The 22,858-nt window shown below is 46.1% G+C and overlaps 1 protein-coding gene across 1 annotated transcript in view; it reads left to right on the forward strand.

Moving 5' to 3' along the window:
- Window positions 1–22,858, forward strand: part of gli2a (GLI family zinc finger 2a) — a 68,612-nt gene that overhangs the window by 36,463 nt on the left and 9,291 nt on the right. Inside the window, exons 3-9 of the mRNA XM_040201991.2 lie at window positions 1,985–2,090; window positions 10,141–10,346; window positions 12,804–13,007; window positions 19,610–19,811; window positions 20,050–20,248; window positions 21,561–21,671; window positions 22,131–22,271. Coding sequence (XP_040057925.2) covers window positions 1,985–2,090; window positions 10,141–10,346; window positions 12,804–13,007; window positions 19,610–19,811; window positions 20,050–20,248; window positions 21,561–21,671; window positions 22,131–22,271 — 1,169 coding nt within the window. The remainder of the gene's footprint in view (window positions 1–1,984; window positions 2,091–10,140; window positions 10,347–12,803; window positions 13,008–19,609; window positions 19,812–20,049; window positions 20,249–21,560; window positions 21,672–22,130; window positions 22,272–22,858) is intronic.

Genomic DNA, 22,858 nt, shown 5'->3' on the forward strand with positions numbered 1-22,858 from the left:
ATTGGCTGGCTGAGACCCAAGCGGCGTAGATCTCCTCAGAAGCACAGAGCCTACAGGCCTACTGAGCTCAAAGGAGAGGAGGCGAGGCCCGCAGGGCCCCGCATGTATTTTTACAGCACACTTTGCTCCGTGGGCATCTAGTGGATCATTTTGAGTCTAAAATCTACTTGACCTGCTTTGCAGTAGATGTGCCTCATTGTTATTCCGGAAGAGGCAATGATCCTACATATTTCTAAGACAGAGGTCCTTTGCCATAACTCATCGTTTTCTACAAGCTGGAATCGGATTTTCCGCGCAGTTTGGACTTGGAAAAAGTAGTTGTATTAAAATCTTACTTCCATTAACTGCATCTTCAGCTAGTGGCAAAAAACAATCACTTATGGATAATGCTAGTTCTTAAACAGATTCCACAGCAGTCACAGTTCAGGGCCGCCCTCAGGGAAACTCCTCCCCCAGTCCTGTGTAATCCCATCCGAACAACGAGATGGTACGACACCAGGATGACTCCCTCCGTCCCAACGACAAAGGGCTCAATCGGGGTTTGAGGAGCAGTAATGTCTGTCTTTGTAATGGGCATCAGCTAAAAACAACACTAAGTGTCCTGCTGCAGCCTGCAGGCACAGAGTCCTGTTCCACCTCGCCCCTTCGGCTCAGTTTAAGTAGGCAGGTGTTTAGAATATGCAGACGAGACAAGTAAACCCACAGGATGTTCCCTGAACGGGGAAACAAATTCTGTGTGTCCTATTTAAAATATTACAACAGCAAGCCGATGAAAACCAAAACCAATTTGAGAAGCTAAATTATATTGAAGATGTCCTTGGATCTAGTTTCACCCAAAAGTCCTTTTATGTAACTGTTGTCTTGGCCAAGATGTGTGATTCATACCGACATCTCTGCATTCTTTCTTCAACAGTATTACCGTTTATATTCACTCATTTTGAACATTCACTAGCACTTTTCTATTTTCCTTGATGCTTACTTACAGATGTTTTGCATTAAAAGCCGTCCTGGTAGCTGAATTCATTCTTTTCTTGGCAGACTTTGAATGTGAAAAATGAGCAGGATGTTTGGGGTCAGTAACGTTACAACAATCAAAAAACTAATTGATACTAAGTCCAGTGAGCTGTATGGCACGAATTTAGCTGAAAGTCTTTTAATTCTGGCAGCACGTCACCTTTGAAATGAAACGTCCTGAAAATGTTCGCTCATCACATTTCCCCCGTCCAGCCCGTCCCAGTGGTCCTCTCCACTACAGATAATGATCTGCTCTCACTGAGCTTTGACCTTTAACCCTGGTGGTCTCTGCTCCCAGGTCATCAAAGTCTACTGGACCAAAGAATCCTAATAGCAGCAAGGGATCATCTCCAGGGAGCTCCGTAGCACTCTGCTCTGTCTCTGTCCCTCCACAGTGCGCACACACACACACACACACACACACACACAATGTGCTGTATTATCTTTGTACTGCATCAAACATGTGGAACTTTAACATGTGGAAGTGGAGATAATTTGTAGGCTTTAGTCTATGATTAGAGCTCTCCTCCTACCTCAATCAAGACATTAAAGTTGTAATCACAGTAATGGATGAAGATCGCCTGTGTTATCCTAATGAGACTTCCCTCAAGCCATCAGGCCATTTATAGCAGGAAATGGTGGATGTGTGCATTCTTTTGTCTGACACATAAAAACCCATTCGTTGTTGTGTAAACCCTGCTTTGGTCTCGTTGGATAGCGAGCGTCATTAATGAACACGGTTCTTTGGCCGATAGCCACAGACAGTGGAGAAGGTTTCAATTACTGCCGGATTACAGGAACTGTAAAAGTGTACAGTTGCGTCTCACGCTGCGTTGCAGACACCAGTCAGGAAATGTATCAGCCTTTATTATGTCTTGAACTACGTTGTACTACTCCCCTTATTTAAGCATGTCTTATCATTTGTTTCGCTGACTTTTGCTGTTTTCTGATGTCTTTCTGTCGCTCACAGGTCCCCACCACCTCTTCCCCACGTTCCACACGCCCATACCCATCGACATGAGACACCACGAAGGGCGATACCATTACGAGCCACACCCACTCCACGCCATGCATGGGTAAGGATCCTTACATGTGTGCAGGCATCGTGGGACGAGTCATCGTGGAGACACCCACAGTGTGTCTTCCATAACAAACGGGGATCCACCTCTTAGCGGCTAAATATCGGTTGCTATCACTAGCATAGCAAAGCTTCAGCAGCCTTGTGAGCCTAATGGGAGGTGGAGCAGAATGTCTGTACAGCACCGCTTCAATCGGACTCATCGGAATCAGGTGGTCAATATCAAATCGGGCTGTAGTGTAACCAAACGTCATTCAGATCCAACAAAGTGAGATCCCAAATGTCCAAATATACCAAATATGTGGACCTGTTAGGAAATGTGTACACAACAGGTCTGGAATATTTCCTTTTGGAAAGGAATCCTGTTGGTTTGAATACTTGACTAAGTAGTTAAATTACACAGCTTAAATGAACAGTTCATACTGTAAGATAATGTGGAATATAATGATCATCTAAGGTCAGGTTAATAAATGAAAACCCTGTAACCAACGCAAATGACTTTCACTGCTTTCGGCCTTATTTAAAAGCTCTCAACACGGATACTAAAATCAGAAGGAAATTTGTCAGTAAATTGTACACATTTTAAATTGTACACATTTCCACTGACCAACACAAGAGTCATATGATGCCATTGTCAGTAGCAGGGAGGCTTGTGATGAACGTTAAACATTTTTAAATATATGCATCCACTAAAAATGTTTCTCTGAGAATTACACTACCACTTCTTCCCATTTGGTGGAACTAAACACGTCTCTTCCTTCTGAGAGTTGAAATACAGCAGCCAGACATGAGGAAAGCGTGGAGCCACATTAGCACAACACAACCTCCTCTTGATTTCCCCAGTTCTTGTAGACCAAAGTGGTCGCGTCCGAGCAGTCCCTCCTATGAACAAGAGTTTCTGGAAGCCTTCCGTTTTAGGACATGAAGTGAGAGTTCATTGTTTAGCATAGATGGTACAGTTATGTGCTCGCATCTGCAACTTGTATCCTAACCTGACCTACAAAGGAATACCAATTTATTTTCTGACTTCATTACCATAAAAATCCGGCCTTCCAACATTGCCAGGCCTCCTTATGCTTATCTAAGATATTTGTATCCAGGAAGGGAACCAGGGAGAAAGATCAATAGAGGTTTTGTGAGAACTATGCTGTTACATTTACATTCAGCGAGATCAGGTGATACACAGTGGAGGCAGAGCTATTCATCACCTGCAAAGCGAGGGGAAGGGAGGAGGGAACAGTGTGGCTGTGCACCGGGTTTTGCTCTGATTAATGTGATGGGACTCTGACAGAGTGCTCCCACTAATTCATCAAGACCTTGATCTAGCTGTCTCATCCCGGGCACGCGCCAAAATCACCTCATTACTGTTGTCCCAGCGAAATGGAGCAAGGTGCAGAGGCACGGTGCTTGGTGGCAGCGTTTGGTCGCGGGCCGGTTGCTCTGCGTCAGGGCTGCACTTCCTGTCTGGGGAATCTTTCCGTACGGAGCATCCTTCACCGCTTTCTGCACGTGACGTAATGATGGCTGTGGGTCACGTGGTGCAGATGCTGCTTTGGTACCTGCTGCGGTCCCTGGCCGACGAAGTGCAAAGGCATAGACTGGGTATTGATGTGGCTCAGAAGAATGATGGTGCACAGCAGCTTTGAGTGCAACGTGTGATTTCTAGAAAGTGTATTTTTTTGTGAAATTCACAGGTTTCATTTGTTCAGCATTAGTCCTGATTTTAAACCAATCCATCAATTTGGCATTGCGCGCCAGTCACAATGGGCATTTTACAGTAGTACCAGAAATATTGTCTATTTCATATTCGGCAATGTTCCTCCTACATGGAGCTGTTTTTAATTTAGGAATATCTAACCCTTTTAAATCGGCTGCTGTTCAAAAAGATTCAACACATAGGTGGTTCCACAAATGTACCCACGTTACTGAATATTACAGTATATAAAGTACTTTTATGTGCTATTTTCTTTCTCATTTCTAAGTATCTTATTAGCTTAGCTTGGAGCTGCGTTTCCACTGCCTTTCACAGACTTAGCAGCCATGAGAGAGAAAAAGCCTCTCACGGGATGCCAGTAGGACGTTGGCGTGCAGTAGAAACTGCTCTGCTGTTTACTCAATATTTTGTCTCCTGTACAAACCCACAACCCCGGAATGGCAGCCGTTTGACCGGGTAATTAGCGATCTGAAATCCGGCCTTCCCGTTCCGGAACCGCAACGACAACGCAAGAGATGAACAAAACACATCTCCTGCCCGTCCCACAGTATTTATGCTTCTCGGGAAGCAGTCAGGGGACAAATTGCAGGACCGAAAAGTTGAAATATGCTCAAGGTTTTTGTGTGGCGGGGCTGCGGCCTGCACCGCCCCTGTACACAAACAGATGTGGTCCAACTCGCCAGGCAATCAGCCCGCTCAAGGCCCACAGCGCGGAATGTGTTGATTAAATACAGTTTACAGATCAGCCATTCAGGGCCCGTGTTGCTTTTTCCCTTCTTTGTTTTGGTTCGGTTGACATGGAAAGGGGGGGCGGGGGGGGGGGGGGGCGGGATGGTTGTCAGAGGTTGTGACAGATGTATTGTTTTTTTTACGGTGTTGCTTGTTGGCTCCGGCACCGGCACATCGTCACGGCTAAGGTTCCAATGCGGTTGCTCCCCTGAGTTACAGCCAGAAATGTGCTGCTGTAAAGAAAGGGACCCGTCAATCTAAAGGCTGGGAAGTTGCAGATCAATGGCCTAAAATTTCCACAGCTTATCACACAGTGTCAGCGTCATTTTCTCAAACTCAATACGGACTAAATGGTATGTGATCACAACGGAGCCGGATGATTACCCCTGTGTATAATCCCCTCTCAATTAAGTGTATTATCCCATCGTCTGACATAGTTCTACTGGGCCGCTCCTTTGTGCACAGCCCTCTCTTCTTACCGAGTACAGTATCAAGGGATTTCCAAATCCTCAGCATCCTGATGAGGGCCCCAAAAACAACTAAGGCAGGATCTTAGCAGGTCCCCTGGGGGCCAAGGTGGTGATTCATCTTGATCGCCTTGGCTGCCCAGAAGTACAGAAGGGAGTGTGTCACATCATAATTCATCCCACCACGAGCCAGTAGGGAAAATGCCAGAGAGAACAATTCTAAGTTGTTGATCAGCCAGGAGAGCAGGGAGGCAGGCAGAAAGGAAACTTGGATTTGAAAGCGCGGCTGGAACGCCTCACCTTGAAAACAGGTTGCACGAGCAGCATCTTGTGGCAGTGAAGACGGATGGTTTCAAAGGCGTCACTTTCAGAACAAGTCTGTCCCAAACAAAACACGAGCCCACCCAACCAAGCCACACTCTCACATACGTTTTAAAGGGAGACATGTTTTGTTCAGGACTGTACAGTCTGTGTTAAACTGTTTCAAACTTGTGGTTAACAGGAGAAAAAAAACGACTTTGTTAGGTTTATGCAGCTGACGTTAGGTTGCAGAAAGACCCATTCAAACTTACCTAGTAAGTAAATAGTAAATACCTTTAGTCTTCCTGCATGAGGTGAACCAGTTTGTGGGGGACTGCTCCAAAAAGCCCACTTCACTGTACGTGTACTCTGGTATGCACTTACTCGCAGGGTTACTCATGTGCTCTACAAGCTGCACCATGTCCAAATCACGTTTTCTAACAGCAATGGAACAATAGAGATCTTGCAATCACACAGTACAGAGCGCAGAGACAAATGGCAATTACATAGTGGAAAGCTTGTCATCTACTGACTCACATTGATTCCTGATCCTTCTCTTTCCCGCTGAGCTTCCTCAAGTATCATCATTACGAGGACGAATACCTGCCACTTTTGCTTTGGAGGCAATAAAGAGTTTAGCTTGTGTGTTTCCACCAGCCACCCATCCTGTTCAGGTATGATGGAGGTTTCTTTAGATGACAGCCACTAATTTAGAGACAGGGCTCTGAGGCCCTCAAAGAGCTTCCCATTCAACCCCTGTGACGGACGCCTCTGGAAAACACACAGACTTCAAGTAACATCTTGTCAGAAAGAGGGTGGATCGACAAGGCTTCAATAATGGTACCTGCCAGACGAGACTATTATTTGCAGCCTCCTAACAGACAACCGAGGTACATTTCACCTTATTATCAAGCCCTCATACACAGGCTCGGTCGTTTTGAGTGATTTACTGCAGCTAAAGTGATGTGTAGGAACATGCTGGTTTGCTATCGGCTAAATGACTATTGTTGGCAAAGGTTTGAAGTTAAATGGTGGAAAACTGTATGGATACGAAATGTACTTATTCTTTAAAGCAAGTCCATACTTGCAGTTCTGATTCAATTTTTTTCTTGAGCAAATGCATGAAACAAGCCGAGGAATCTCATTTTACAAAGAGTGAATCATACCATTGCTGTCAATGGCTTTGGATTAGCTGTTTTTGGTTGATGAGACTGAACTGAGGGGTTTCTCCTTTGTAGTTTCTTATTCCGGTTGGAGCGCTCTAGAAAATAACAAGTTTTCTTTCTTAAGGTTTAAGTAAGCATAGCAAAACCTTTTGTGAATCATATATATCAGTGCATACAAATTCCTTTTTTTAATTGTGAGTCGTTTCTGATATCCGGTCCATTGTAGAAACATACTAGGCGATGTTGCACCATGGTTTGAGGTGTTGCTTAAATGCGGGGAATCCCAGTGTTAGATTACTTCGTTGGCCCATAAGTCATCAAGACTGATGAGGCGGGCCAGCAGCAAATAGTGGCAGCTTACCCAGGTTTTCCTTCAGTGAAGCACCCTGGCACTAATCTGAGTCGGCACAGCTCCGCTCCCTGTATGCCGCATCGAGGCGGACCGGGGGAAGTGTGTTTTTGTGTATGGAGCGTCTGTTTCTTCTCACTTCTCCCCTCCCGCCCAGAACACAGGGCTCTTTATGGTTGTTTGTAGGGGAAGCCGGGGCCTGACGGCAGAAAGTTGGCCCTCACACAAGGCCAGCAGCCTGCAGGCGCTTACTGGAAGTGGAGCGACGGCCGAGGCTCTGGGTTGGTTGGCTCGGCCTGTCGGGGGAGGGCTGACCCGGGTGCAGGGTGGCATATCTGCACAGAGACACTAGATGAGACCCTGAGTATGGGGTTGGTGGGGGGGGTTCTGCCAAGCCCCGTTTCATTACCACAGGCAACTGTAACCTGGACCAGTCACACTCATTTCATCAATGTTTTGATAACGCAGAGCGTTTTCCCGCATGTATAATGAAATATTTAGCCTTCTCCAGAATGATTGCCATCTTTACTATGTACTTGCCTAAAATCATATCAGTCCACAGAAAGATATGAAACATTTTATTTTATTTTGTATAGCCCAAAATCGCAAATTACAAATTTGCCTCAGAGGGCTTTACAGTCTGTACACATACAACATCCTCTGTCCCGAAACCCATCGGCACAGGAAAAACTCCCCAAAAAATGAAAAAACCCTTCCAAGAGGGAAAAAAGGGAAGAAACCTTAGGGAGAACGTCAGAGGAGGGATCCCACTCCCGGGATGGACAGACTACAATGGATGCCATGTGTACAGAATGAACAATGTATAATACATGCAATTCCTATGACAGAAAGGATTCAAGTAATTGTGAGTAGCAAGCCAGGCGCACAGCAGGACCACTGCAGGGGCATCCACCATCACATAGAACCACCATCAGATAGAACCACCATCACATAGAACCACCATCCACAGGAGCCTGTGGGGAGGGAGAGCACAGAGACTTTAGGAGAGGGTAATGTTGGTTTACGAGTACAGTAATATGATTAATATCTAAAATGATGATGATGATGATGATGATGGCAGCAGCAGGCGGCAGCATGGCCACGGTAGGTGTCAGGACCAGGGTCCAGAAGGAACTACGATCTACAGAGACCTGATAGGGGAGAAAGCACAAAAAACTCCCGGAAAGAAGCTGAATTAGTCATGTGCATTAATAAAACGTGAATTATGGTAGAACGAGAGCGTGAGAGAGGAGCTTGGTGTGTCCTAAGAATTCCCCCGGCATTCTAAGTCTATAGCAGCTTAACTAAGGGCTGGTCCGGACTAACCTGAGCCAGCCCTAACTATAGGCAGAATCAAAGAGGAAAGTTTTAAGTTTTACTTTAAAAGAGCTGACCGACTCTGCCCCACAGACTGAAAGTGGAACCTGGTTCCACAAAAGAGGAGCTTGATAACTGAAGGCTCTGGCCCCCAGCCTACTTTTTAAAACCATAGGAACAACAAGTAACCCAGCATCTATGGAGCGCAGCTTCTTTGTAGGGCAATAAGGTGTTACAAGCTCTTTAAGATACGACGGTGCCTCACCAGCAAGTACCTTGTAGGTGAGAAGTACCGTAATATCTATTCTTGATTTAACAGGGAGCCAGTGCAGAGAAGTTAATACAGGAGTGATATGATCCCTTTTCTTAGTTCTTGTTAATACACGTGCTGCAGCATTCTGAATCAACTGGAGAGGCTTGAGAGATTTACAAGAGCAGCCTGATAACAAAGAATTACAGAAGTCCAGTCTGGAAGTGACAAACGCATAAATTAATTTTTCTGCATCACTTGAGAACGTGCCTGATTTTTGATATGTTACGTAGATGAAAATAGGAGGTCCTTGAAGTCTTCTTTATATGCGAGTTGAAGGTCATATCCTGGTCAAAGAGAACTCCCAGATTCCTGACGGTGCTGCTGGGTACCAGAGCAATTCCATCCATAAAAACTGTATCACGTGACAGCTGGCTTCGAAGGCGCTCTGGGCCTATAAGGACAACTTCTGTTTTTTCTGAGTTTAGCATCAGGAAGTTGCCGGTCATCCAAGTTTTGATGCCAAGACATTCTTGAAGTCTAACGAGCTGGTCCGCTTTGAATTCATTTCATTGTTGTATGAGTCATTGTGGTCAAACTTTCTACGAATCAATGGCTCCTGCTCCACTTGGTCAGTGGCACTAAGCTTCAGAGTGAGACCGATGCCGTGTCCCTTTCCACCCCCTGCAGTTGAAGTGTCTTATACTTCAACTGCAATATTAATAATTACATTTTTATAGTGCTTTTCTGGGTACCCAAAGACTCTTTACAATGTAATTATACCCTCAAGCATTTTATTTTCTTCTTCTTTTGGCTTCAGATAAATTGACTGATTACTTACTTATTTCATCAGAATTAAAAATACTTATGTGTCTTTCTTTTCTAACGAGGACATTAGCTTGTGTGGGGAGAAGTAATCATGACATGCAACAGTGCCGATAACCAGTAAGGCAACCAGTCTACAAGGCCTTTCACCTATTAGTCACCCTTCCCCCAGCTCAATAGTCTTCGGGATAACACCTGGACTTCTACCAGGTGTTCCTAACACACACTGGTGGAGTGGCGGGCCTCTTATGAGAGCTGAAGCACACTGGTTTAGACGTAATGCCCCTTCAAAGGGTTGTGCCACTGCCAAAGGCTGCCCAACATTTGTACCTACACTTCAACCCCTCGGGGGTGTTGAGAACTACCCCCACTGTTGTTTCTGCAAGCAGAGCTGCCAATTACCTGCCGGAGATGTTGTATAGCCTGACGTGACCGACACGCTGTCAGACACCTTCAGACTTTTCTTGCTAAAGGGAGCTATTGGCAGCTACTTGAGGTTGCACTCTCTTATCATGCACTATGTAGTAGCTGATGTAAGGGGCCCTGTAGGCTCCCACACAAAGATAAAGAACACGCTTCCTGGGGGCCTTTGGTCTCGACTTGTCTGTTGCTTAAGGGCTTAATAGAAGAAGGCGAACAAGAGGGGCTTATTATGTATTAGCTGTGGGAATGGGATGGGAAAAGGGTCTAAGTGGATTGAGACTGCAGACACTTTGGTGGAAAAGCAGAAGTCAAGGCTTGTCTATGAACATACCAATGAAGATCACTCACAATGATAGCTGAGCACAGTACTCCCATTAGTACCGGAGGTACCTCCTACCCTATGTGCTTTTTGTATGTGACATGTTATGTACGACCCCTCCTCTTCCATCACACCTTTTTTCTGTCATCATTTATTTCCATTTGTCTGATTTTGAATTTGTCTTTGCAGACCTCCAGGATTGACAGGCAGTCCAGTCATCTCAGACATTTCCCTGATCCGTCTGTCTCCCCACGTGGCGCCCGGGACGGGTGAGTCCCCGTTCAGCCCTCCACATCATTACGTCAGCCCCCACATGGAGCACTACCTTCGCTCGGTACACGGGAGCCCCACCCTCTCCATGATCTCGGCGGCCCGGGGACTGAGCCCTGCTGAAGGTAATGTTTACTCATGGTACCACCAAGATATTACTATATTGATCTGATATCGAAATTATATGTTGCTAGCAGCACAGGGGAAAAGCACCGTTGTACTACTACCTAGACCACTAAACACAAAAAACCTCTTGAACATCAGCATCACACATGAGGAACACTAAGTACTCCTTATTCCTTTAGCTTTATCACATTCACACCACCTACTACGGAAGACTTCATACACACAAACAAATGGGATGACTCCCAGTCACAAAGGTGGCATCCATAATTGCTGTCATACCTGTTAAGTTGCAATCATCACCTTATATTTGCGAGCTAGAAACATTCAGTGTTCTTATGGCGTATGCAATTAACACAATATGAATAAAGACCTGCAAGTGATGTGGAAAATTGTTCACATTTGTTTTGCTGCCACTTTGACCAGTTGACTCTAAATAGGAGGAATTAGAGTTGACCGGGTTCAGAATTTATGTATCCTGTCCACAATAAACCTGAGGTTTCTGCTTGGAGCCAGCTCACTGCATGCACACTTTAGTTTGCACAGCAGATTATCTTGCACCTTATACACTCTCCAATATTATCACACTCTAACCAGTCCGCTCAGACCATCTGTCCCACTGTAACCAGTCCACACATCTGTCCCATTGCGAAATCTAAATATTTTTATGCCGAATGAGAGACATCAGCGATTATTGACACAAACAATGAGGTACAGGTTAAGTGGCACCAGGGTTCCCCTGTAGAGGATGAGTGTGTGGGCATTTAGCTCAATGGGTGTCACTACACGGGTTGCTGTGCTTGATTTGAGTCACTGGCTTGCTCCCATGGCGGAGCCCAAAACCAGTGATAAATTAAGGTACATGCAAGCTTTTTTCTAACCAAGCAGAGGTGCAGTAATGATTGTTAATATTAAGGTGTCATTACTGTCATTACATTGCTTATTATATTCAATTCATTTCATCATATTTGAATTGACCAATACCTGATAACTAAACACTTCACCTAGCATTATCATAAATGACCACGGAAGCTCAAACTGTTAGAAAAGATATCTGACCACATAAATCTTTTTTAATCAATTGAATTGACCAATACACCTGAAAAAGAACTAATGGTGACCCATCTGTGATGATGGTAAATATCCTACCTGCCCAACACCAGCTTGTTAGCATTGTCACTGGTTGGCATATGGGTCAAAGCATCATTGCAGTTAAGTGTAACCTTACCGATTAACTCCAAATGTAAATGTACTTCTCCCACAGTTTAAACTGTCTTATACTTCGGGTAGTTAATGACTGAACAAAAGCGAGAATTCACACAAATGTGGTAACTTTACCGGTGTTACTTTGGTTTGATTTGGAAAGTGTCCGTAAGAGTTGTCACGCATGGACTTGAAATGCTTCTCTGCTAAGTTGGCAACGTGATCTGGCAGCCAGAGAGACACCCGAGGTAAATGTCCCGGTCATTTCAGGTCCTGCCTTGTTAGCACAGCCATGGCCAAATAGCTTTAGATGGATCCAGACCTTTTTTGATTTGTATGCATGCTTTTATGTCAACGGGCTGGGGGAGGCTGAGGTTGTGCTCCCCAATATATCACTCTGCTCCCCCCCAGTGATCCCAACCCCCACATCTCCCTGTTTCCACCAGCATGCAAATTCATTTTCATGCTGGTGGAACCCCCCCCCCCCGTCTCTTCTATACCCTTCTGTGGGGGGGTGGATTGGAAGAAAGGGGGATACAGGCACAGTATGATGTAAGAAAAATGCAGGCCCATCCATGTCTCACATTTATAGTTCCTTTTAAAGCTTTACTAGGAGCAGGTGTTAATACAGCTGACGTCAATATTACCTTTGACCATTCCGTCATTAAGGTTCTCCTGGGCATTGTGAGCGTGGGTGTGTGTGCACCTGCAGGGCACGACCTCAGTCCGTCCAACTTACTGCTAATGCAAGACCGGAGAAGTGCAGGAATGTGATACTCCTTCCCTCGGTGGCCCCCCTCTCTGCCCCGCTCCATCTCTCCCTCTGCTTCCCTCACTCCCTGGAGATATCTTCCCTTGGCCCGGCGAGGCTCCAAGACACCACACACTTTTATCAAAAGACTCATGCCCCGCGGCATGCCCCCAACCCTCAGATCTGGAAAGCAGATCCTTTGTCTCCTCAGTTGAGTTCTTCCAACGGCCTTTTTCTGTTCTTGTCTTTGTTTCGCTGAAATTACAAAATTTGCTCAATTTCTTCCAAAATGAGCACTGCAGCTAGAAATGCCTACCAGAACTTAAAATATTGGAATCCCATTTTCTTTGTTGTTTTTTCTTAATACGGTCAAATCCATTTTCTGAGATAATGATTTTTTCAAATGTAACACATGCAGAAACTGTCTATTCGCGGGGGAGGGGAAATTAAGAAGCAGAAAAATAATAACCCTTTTTTTTTTTTATTCCTCCCATGTCTGCTGCAGTGACCCACGAACACCTGAAAGAACGCGCCCTCTTTAATCTCCCTCCTCCACCACCTGGGGCCAACCCCACAGACTACTACCACCTGATGGCCAGTGCCAGCCAGCGAAGCCCCTACGGAGACCTGCTCATACAGAGCAGTGCGGCAGCGGCAGCGGCGGCGGCTGCGGCTGCTCATCTGCCAGAGTACATCAGCCCCATGGACGGTGAGGATAAACTGACAGCTTGTGACGCAATACCTTTTGACAGAAATACAATTTAGAATATTTTACTGCACCGTAGCAATTAATGGATGTAGTCCAGTGTATCAGCATTTAGCTATTTATAAAATGAGAATTACGTCCTATACATCAAGAGCCAATATAATAAAAACAATAATACAATATAAAACTATTGTAGCTACATCTTATAGTATCTTGATCTAGTTACAAATGTTATTCATCTACTTGTGAATCCTTTCAAATTTATTAATATATTTTGTTTATAAACCCCAAATTACGTAACATAGTAAAATATGTTTAACTTTACAACGTCATGGTTGACATTGTAATAAGTGTGTGAAAAGGTTGGTTTGTCCAAAAACAGATGTAATGATTTGGCATAAAATGACCTTAATAATTTAACTTATAATTTAATATACAGACAAATGCTCTCATTGCCATACCATTGACTTGCATAACTTCCATCCATCCATTGTCGAGGGGCACTGCTCCACTGCTGATGGTCATGTTGAAATGCAAAAACCCACAGCCCAACTCAACAAACAGGGGTTCTTCTCCTTCTACTTAACCATTTTGGAGAACAGGCAGTGGCTTTCAGATGGCTGAAGTGCTCATACGCAGCTTTATGTTGGCCTGTGTTAAGCTGTTTACTCTGTCAACATTAAATAGCTACACCTGACGTTATCCACCTTTATGAACTGATGATTTTTAACATCACAAAAGGGAGGGAGGGAGGATGGACAGAAAGTTCAAGAGATCTTTTAGCAAATACAGAAATGCCGCTATCGTATAAACCTGTACTGGAAAGCTTCCTGAATCCCCGACATGACATGTCAGTTTGATGATTCCATGTCAAAAATGAGTAATTATTGGCCACCCCGGTAATACTAGAGCATGTGTCTTTCATCCCTGGTACAAGAGTAAAAGCCAGACTTAACAGCCATGTTGCCCTTTGTTCTCAGCACCAGGCATGTTGATACCATCCTCTCATTCTCCCTCTGGAGGCTTTTTCATGGAAGACTTCACCACATCAAAGCCAGTGAAGCTCTTTGGACTTATACGTAGCATGGGGTCCGCTGGTTGTGAGTTGAGGGTGCACAAACACTGAAAGCCCAAAGGCCAGGAGCTCGTAAAAACGTGTTCGCTAAGAGTCTCTCGTTCTGATGAGGTTTCAGGTGGGACTTTACTGAGTAACAATCCTCCAAAACAACAGCGGGAGGAGATTCTGACTGTGTGAGGCAGACGAGTGTTGCTCTGAGACCTTTTGCTTCTTCCCGGGGGTTAAGACCGATGAACCTCGTAGGCTACACGGCTGTCCACTGGACAGCAGGGATGAGGACGTTTAGCGCTGATACCCACACAAATCCAACAGCCGGGCAAAACCGGCGAGCCGACGGTCACGTGCACACGAGCTCACAGAGGCCCGCCTGTTCGCGCAGAACCCCGGCCCTCTATCAAGATGACGGTCAGGCACCAGAACAGGCGTTTGATCTCAGCAGCGAAACGCATCCAAGAAACCTTCAGCCCTTATGAATAGAGAACAGAGCGCCCACAGAGTGGAAATCTGTCCGTGAAAGTCGGCCCCTTTCGTTTCCTGATCATCAAATACTCCACTTGGTTCCAGGAGCCCCTCGCTCTTTCTTTCATCCCGTCCAACCACCCACCCAGAGAAAGACAAAATAAATCTGCCCCTCACACACGGGTAGGAAATCACGAAGGTGAGGGGAAGGAGGTGATTCAGCCGTGGGGCTGCTTGGCGATTCCTCTTTAAAACAACAGTGAAAGTGGTGTTGAAAAGGAAGCATTAGGGGCCTTGCCGAAACTGTAGACCACCTCTCTGTCCTCCTCCTCCACGTTTTTCCTTCGCTACCTCCAACCACCTCAGCCACCGCCGCTGTCCTGCCTTGCTCTCGCTTGGTTTGGCGAGGCTGTTTGCTCAAATAGCCGCAGCGTCCACACTCGCTGCCGCCGTCCCGCCAGCTTTCATTTAGTGTCGGAGCGCGCTGGGAGTCACGTGGTCCGGTTCCTGCCACTCTGCCAGCCTGCAGGCTCTTCCATTGCGGCCTCGAGACACAAGGCCCTTATTGACCAAGACGACCAGCTAATGGTCATCGCGGGCAGCCGTGGCCTGAATCTAAAGCCTCATTTACTGCCAGAGTGGGGGGGGGGGTAGTGGCAGAGGTGGCAAATATGTGCTTCATCCCTCAGCGTTGGTTTTGGAAGGTAGCGGAGATAAAACCCATATTAAAAAACAATTTATGCGATAATAATTTATGCAGACCCACCGCAAAAACTGGGAGCCCTCAGTGAACCCATAGTATGGTCGCCCCCCCCCCCCCCCCCTCCTCCACCTGTTTATCCTCTGGATAAGTGAATCGCAAAACTCATGGTTGAGCCCTGAAACACTGAGTGCTGCTGTGTTGAAGTGTGCTTGTGGAAAAGTGTGATGGTGTGTGTGTGTGTGTGTGGGGGGGGGGTCAGTGCTACAGGTCCCACTTGATAACTTTTAGGATTTGCTCTTGGGCAATTCCTCTGTAAGTCAGACACTTACAGAGGAATTGCTCTCCTCTCCGTTATATGAGGAAGATGTTGTTTGAAATGCCACAACTGCAGAGCGCCACAGACGTTTGGGGAATTCTTTTCATGTTCCCAGTTAAAACACAAACCTCCGCAGCAGAGTGCTTGTTTGATTGCAGTCTCACTGTTTCAACATCCATACGCCGCCTGTCAGCTTTTCCTCCCACAGAATCGCAGCAGGATAATGGACAAACATGGCGTCACTGGCGTCTGCGAGGGCCTCGCTGCAACGCTTAGCTGCCTCTGAAACGCTGCAGTCTGCGGTGTGCTTCACCCATTAATCATTTCCTGTTCTTATCGGACAAGGAGTTTGAGTTAAGCAAACTGGACTGAAACAACAAAAACACAAGAAAATCATGAAATCAAGTACTTTGGTGTTGGTTTAAATCTTCTTGAATTTACACATGCATGAGCTTGGGCTGGAAGAACATTCCTATCTAAAAAGTGCAATGACTTAGCTAATAGACACGTTGTTGCCTGATCAATCATACTTAGTCGTTTTGGGGCTTTTGGAGAGAGGTTCTGGATACAGAAATAAATGAATGGGCCTAGTTCCCCTATGAGGAGAAATGACTTTTTCATAGATGCCATATGTTTCTCTCAGAGATATCTCCACCTAGAACTGAGCTGGGCTGTTGAGGAACACGGCCTTATTCACATTGAACCACGGTTAGCAGAGTTTAAAGGATGCTACTTCACATTGCAGGCACATAGAAGGCTGTTTGTGTATGAGGGGGTATGTAAGGGGTGGGTGGGCAGAGAAATACCCGAGCCGCTTGCGGGAAAACGCAGAAGCTCCCACGACAAAAGCAGCAGCCAAAGTAAACGTGTATACCATCCCGAGGAAAAAGGCTTTAGTGTCGATGCAGCAGCGCGAGCGAGGGAGATAGGTTTGTGTACTGGTGTGGTGGTGGTGGGGGTGTGGTGGGGGCGACTGCATACACAAGCACTTAACTATATGTTGGTTCATGAGCACATGGCTGGAAGTGTGTGTTTAAACACGCTGGCAAACACAACGTCGGCTTTGGGCTGGACACTGGGGGCTCATAGAGGATTCAGCACTAATAAAATCACAATGTTAGTATTAATGAGATTTAGCAGGGTAAATAAACATTTTTCACTCCGACAAGCCCGTGGGGGTCACGTGGGGCCACATGGCTACAGACGTGGAGGCCGGGGGCCCTGCTGGCATGGACTCAAGCTGCACTGAAGAGGTGGGCTATGACTCTCATGTACATTGTCGTAGCATAGCGGTTGAATTAAAGTCTGTACTGAGTCAAACTATCAAATCATGTACTGAAAAGTTGTATTGGTTAATATCTCAACAGTATTTATTCTCAGTTTTCAAAATAATATGTATATTTTAAAACCATAATTTCAAGTCAAATGAAGGAATTTATTTAAGAATAACATAATATAAAGATTTGAATAATGTTCACCCATATCTATTGGTCTAAGTCCAGATACGATGGTGTCTGAAACTAGTGAGTCCTGTGACGAAATATTAATTCATTCAATGTTAATATCAATTATACACTCAGATTTTCTGCATTCAAAATTTTAGCAGTTGAATTCTAAATCCTATTTCTTATGACGATACATATAATACCAAAGGAGCACATTAATACCTACTGTGTGTGGTACCCAAAGACTAGGCATCTCTATCGGTATCTGAATTTAATAAGTTGGATTGTTGCTTTGCTACAACCACGCAACACTGCATAAGTAATCCGACCACTCAAAGCGCTTTTTCACTTCATGTCATCATTCACCCATTCACACCCATTCATACTACATGACTGGAGCTACCAGAGCCACCCGCCCATCAGTCGCTGACATTCACACACTGTAGTCATGGCCAAGGGGGCTATTTGGGTTAGTTGTCTTGCCCAAGGACAGACACAAGTGAAGCCAGGGATCGAACCAGCGATCCGACCCTCTGATCTCTTCCAGTGAGCCTGGTAACACTGGTCCCAGTGCAGCAACGTTAGCGAGCGCAGCGACACCAGCTCACACTGTTTCAGCTGGAACGCCTTCTGCAGATGCTTCAAATCATTCTTATCACAGTCTCTTCACATCATCATATACTGTGTGTGTGTATATATATACTTTTTTTTTTCTTTTTTACTCAGCTATATCAATGTGCACTGGACCGCCTGTAATTATGACCTACACAAATCCAGATCCCCTAATTACAACCAGCCCATGATGCAGTCACACACACACACACACACACACACACACACACATGGCATGGTACCACATACTGCCGCGCCGCCATGGCCTGTGCAACATCTGTTTTCTCACTCCCTGCCGGAACCTGCTCACCCTTTCAATTATAACCGCCACCTATAAAACACTCCTTCACCGAGTGCGGAGAGTTGTGTGCGCACATTTGTTTCCATATTTGCTAAAGTAAGTTCAACCAGTAACAACAACGCAGCAACCAAACTAGCCTGTTTGCGCCTGAGGTTTAGAAGGTCGGACGTTGCAGGCGTTCTTGTAGATTCCTCCCGAGCAGAGGCGCAGGTACAGATTGAGGGGGTGGTTTTGCCGGCCGAGGCGCAGGGCGGCGTTTTGGGCGCCGTGCCCAGAAGCGCGAGGCTGGCGCCAGGCTGCCAGGCCACCGGGCGGCGAGGCCTGTTTCCTGCATTATAGAGGGGGAATATTAATACACATATCTCCCATTAAAGCTGTTGGCGAGACAGTCGGCATTCATAAGGGGTCCGGGTGGAGGATCGTCTGAGTTTTTTTATGCCCCCCCCCCCCATCTCTCTTTTTTACTCCTCTGTGTAGCTAACCAAAGGTGACGTTTATTTATTACCCCTAAAGAAGCACATTCCAGAGGATCGTTTGTTGTTTTTGCCAACTCTTTCATACACGTCTCTATCATCATCTCCACCATTTTATTTCCTTTACTTTTTTCACCCCAAACTACTGTCTATCGTCTCGGGGGGCTTTTTAACTAAGTGCATGTGCCTCTGCTTTACGACTCGCCACCTCCAAACATAATGGTTTTGGAAGGAGCGTACTGGTTTATGGGTGCAGGTCTGGCGCGCTGATTATGGCGGTGCCTGGACTCATTTCGCTGGAGGCTTTGTGAGTTCCACCAGCTAAGAGCCGGGGTGTGGGCTCCACACTGACAGCAGCCAACATGCAGCGAATGTGTGCGTAGATGGGTTCTGATGGGCCCATTATGAGTTTCCTGCCTCTCGCGCCTCTGATGATGTCTGCTGTAAGACCTAATTACACGTGCACACAAAGGCCGCCCTGCTCTCTGCCCCCCCCCCCTCCCCTTTTAAAGCAGCACCTGTTGGTCTCTAGCAAGTGATCTGTCACTGTTTCTGTGGGAGTCAGAGAGACGTATTGCCCACAACTGCAAAATAAATAAATATACACAAATGATGGAGTATCGGTAGGAATTAAAAAGGTAGCTTTCTTTCTCAGTCCATGGGAAAGTAGCCGTTTTCTGGTGCTTTTTTTCTGTGAGAAAGTCGTGCACCAGCCAGGCCTTCCGGAAGGCTGTGAACGCTACCTTTTGTGAGTCCACCTTGTTCTTTTTCTTTTTAATGGTATTCCTGGATCAATTTGTTTAAATCGCCTCCATTTAACTTGCTCAAGTACAGCGGTTTGAAAGAGATCGCTATCACGGCAATTACAGAGAATGATTGGGGCCGATTCATTATGCATAAGAGGACGTGAATGTTAAACACTGCGTGTGTGTGTGTGAGAGAGATGCAGGCGATAGAGTGGTTCGGCATGGCTGTGACCTCTACTACAATGCTCGGGGGCCGAATGTGTCTTCTCACACGGTCCAGGGGAGCTGCTGCTCTCTGCTGTGGACAGCCAGAGGTTTCGTGGAAGTTTGAGGAAGTTAAACAGCGTTTTCCAATCTGCCGGCTGTGCGCAAATGAAGCCGTTGGCTATCCAGCTTTGAGGTCACCCATTGAGGGAGCAATGCCGAGATGGTTGACATCGTCTTCGTTGTGTCTCCCTGCGTCTGTTTCCAGTTTCACGTTTCTCCAGCCCCCGGCTGACCCCCCGGCTGAGCAGGAAGAGGGCGCTGTCCATCTCCCCGTTGTCAGATGCGAGCATTGACCTGCAGACCATGATCCGCACCTCACCCAACTCCCTGGTGGCCTACATCAACAACTCGCGCTCCAGCTCGGCCGCCAGCAGCTCGTACGGGCACCTTTCAGTCGGAGGGATCAGGTAATTAGACAAATAATACACATGTTATTATTTAGTTATATGCCTAATTCAAAGTATTTTAACAAGTTAAACTTTTCATTGTTCGACCCTATTTGTATCCTACTGTAAGGCCAATACTACATGCATCCAGTCAGCATGCTGCTGGCTGGTAATCTGAATCCTGTTTGCATTTAGTCCTATAGGCCGTTAGACAGTCATCATATTTACCAGAGTTCCTTTCTCTTTTGCACTTGCTCAGTCCGTCGTTCAGCTTCCCTCATCCCATCAACCCTGTGGCGTACCAGCAGCTGCTGTCCCATCAGAGAAGCCTCAACGCCTTTGGCCACACACCTCCTCTCATTCATCCATCGCCTTCCTCTTTCTCTGCTCGCCAACACCCTCTCGCTGCTTCACCTATGACCACCTCCCACAACACCTCCAGCTCTGAAGCAAACCAGGTAGGAATGGGATACCTTGTACCTTTTTGTCTTACACTTGTATACCAATAGTTCAAAGATTAACGGGTTTATCTACATTCTAAATTCTTTCTTAAATCCCATTCATATGAATGTGTAAACCAGATTGAGGTTTCCATGTACTACATCAGATTTCTGATTAGTGTGTCAACACCTGTAAGGTGGGGATTGGTCGTGCGGATGTTCCTATACGATTGTTTGCTTGCTGATGCCGATACCCAAACTTAAGAATCGACAGTGTCAAAAACACAGCTGTGTTTTAATGGTTTGATTTTCCAGTGCCAAAGTGCTGACATTTTTGCTAGTGTGCCTGATCGGTATTGCACATGTGCACAGCCCTTCAGATGGAAAGGAGCCTTAAACTTGATTTTAAATGATCAACTGATAGCCAATTTCATATTGGTCAACATGGTCAATGTTCCAAACTGAGGATGAAGGCTGTAAATGTACAACTCGTCATGAATAAACACACGTTTAGCATGTTTGCACCTTATTGCGTGCTAACACACACAAATGCACAAACGAACCAGCACACGAGCACAACGCACACATTCGGCATCATTTCAGCAGTGATTGGAACCATATTTTTCTCTTGGTATTCGACTAACTAAATGAATCATGGAGGCCCCTAGAAATGCCAAACTGCACTTGAGCATATGGGTGGGATTAGGAGACCCCCCCTCTTGTATTGGACCCGCTCAAATGAAACTTAATATACACACCCACGCACACACAATCATTGATCAGCTGCTTTACGTTCTTCCCTCTCTTTTTGTCTCCATTAGAGTTTTAACAGGCCTTGTGTGTTGTCGTCTTAAATCCATTGGCAGATCAAAGCTCTCCCCCACTATCGTCGACCCTGTCACCTTCCCCGTCCGTACCGACGGCAATAACTCCTCTTCTTTCATATTTCCATGTGGCTTTGGCAATCCTAAAGCAGTCTGAACTGTTTAGTCTCTGCGGCAGGTCCCAGTCTGACTTATGGTAGTTGTGCCTGGCGCAACAACGACTCCCCACATCTCTTTGCCAAAAAATGTCAGGGTATCTCCTTGACTCGTATCGGAATCCCATCTGCTACTGGTGACTGTGGATTCCATTCGATTTCATTCAGTGATGGATGGTCAAATGAATAGGAGAATGAGTTAGAGGGCTAATGGATAGAACAAGAAGAATGTTACAATTTTCTGTGATGGTGAATAAATTATTTGTTGCGTCGTGGGTTGTTTTTACGGTTGTCAAGCGTGTCTCCTGAAGTTGTGCCGCTTCAACCCTGTTTCCCTTATCCGTCCTTCAGAATGCCAGTGGAGACCCAGCAGTGAGTAGCACAGTGAACCCATTGAGCACCAAGAGGTCAAAGGTTAAGACGGAGGCAGAGGGTCCACTGCCTATCTCCCCATCCTCTCAGGTAGGAGAATCAAACAGTGGTTATGAATCTTTGAATGCAATGTCACTTTTCCAGCTTTCACATTCCAAACCAGGATCCAATATCTTTTTCCTGAACATTTACTTAATATGCATAGATCTTTTTTTGGCACCTTAGTTATCTCTAGCACAGCTTCAGGCATAGACACCCTTTTCACTGCATTTTGGCTCTCATTGATTATAGCTAGTGCATAAGAAAGCCACTTTAATCAATGACAAAAGGTGTTGTCCCACATTGAGACACATCAGGCAACAACTCATTAGGATCAAGTGCCAGATAAGATAAGAAAGATGCAAAGAAGAGAATGCTTCTGTAACAAATTGAACACTGCTTCAGGTCAGACTGTGTCTTTACTTTGTTTATTTTAGTCGTTTTTTTAAAGGTTGCTGGGTGCACACGTCTGTGCTGCCTCTCTGACACAATGCTGTGCGCTTTCTTCAGGACCACTGTGGGGGGATCTTGGACCTGAGTGAGGATCTGGATAAAGATGAGTGCAAACAGGAGCCTGAGGCCATATACGAGACCAACTGCCACTGGGAGGGCTGTAGCAAGGAGTACGACACCCAGGACCAGCTCGTTCATGTGAGTGATTTGAAGGACTTTCCCGCTCTGTTTTGTCTCCACCCTTTGAAGTCTTTCAGAACACATGTTTTGTGCCATCGTCAACATTATTAGTTCAGTAGCAACTTCCAAATTGTGCCATCAGAACAACCACATTTTGTTTGTGTGAAAAGTGAAAAGTTCAAACAAACAACTGTCCTCCTCCTGGTTCAAACCATGCCGATTGAATCCGGTCCGAACGCCGGGCTGTAACGGATCCCTTCCTGTTGGGTTGCCACGCGCACCGTTAATAAGGCCTGCCGGCTCTCGCCACATTGTAGCCCGAGCCCTGCAGCTGTGCCCCCACGTCCCAGCCATCAACCCTTTAGCCCCCTGACCCCTGACCCCTAACCTTAGACTGCTAGCAACCCCCTGACCCCCCACCCCAGCCCCGAAGCCCAGAGGGCCGGCCGTAAATCCATCGTCATGCCAGAAGCTCTGGAGGTTATGGAACCTCACGCTCCCCCTGTTTTCCAGTCCCGTCACAGCGGCGGGCATGTGTCAGGTCCGCTAACCCACGGGCAGATGGGGGGTTGTGAGGGACAGGTTGCCGTTGGCCGCAACGAGTC

The sequence above is a fragment of the Gasterosteus aculeatus genome, chromosome 16 (genome assembly GCF_964276395.1).
Source record: "Gasterosteus aculeatus chromosome 16, fGasAcu3.hap1.1, whole genome shotgun sequence".
NCBI classification, from domain to species: Eukaryota; Metazoa; Chordata; class Actinopteri; order Perciformes; family Gasterosteidae; genus Gasterosteus; species Gasterosteus aculeatus.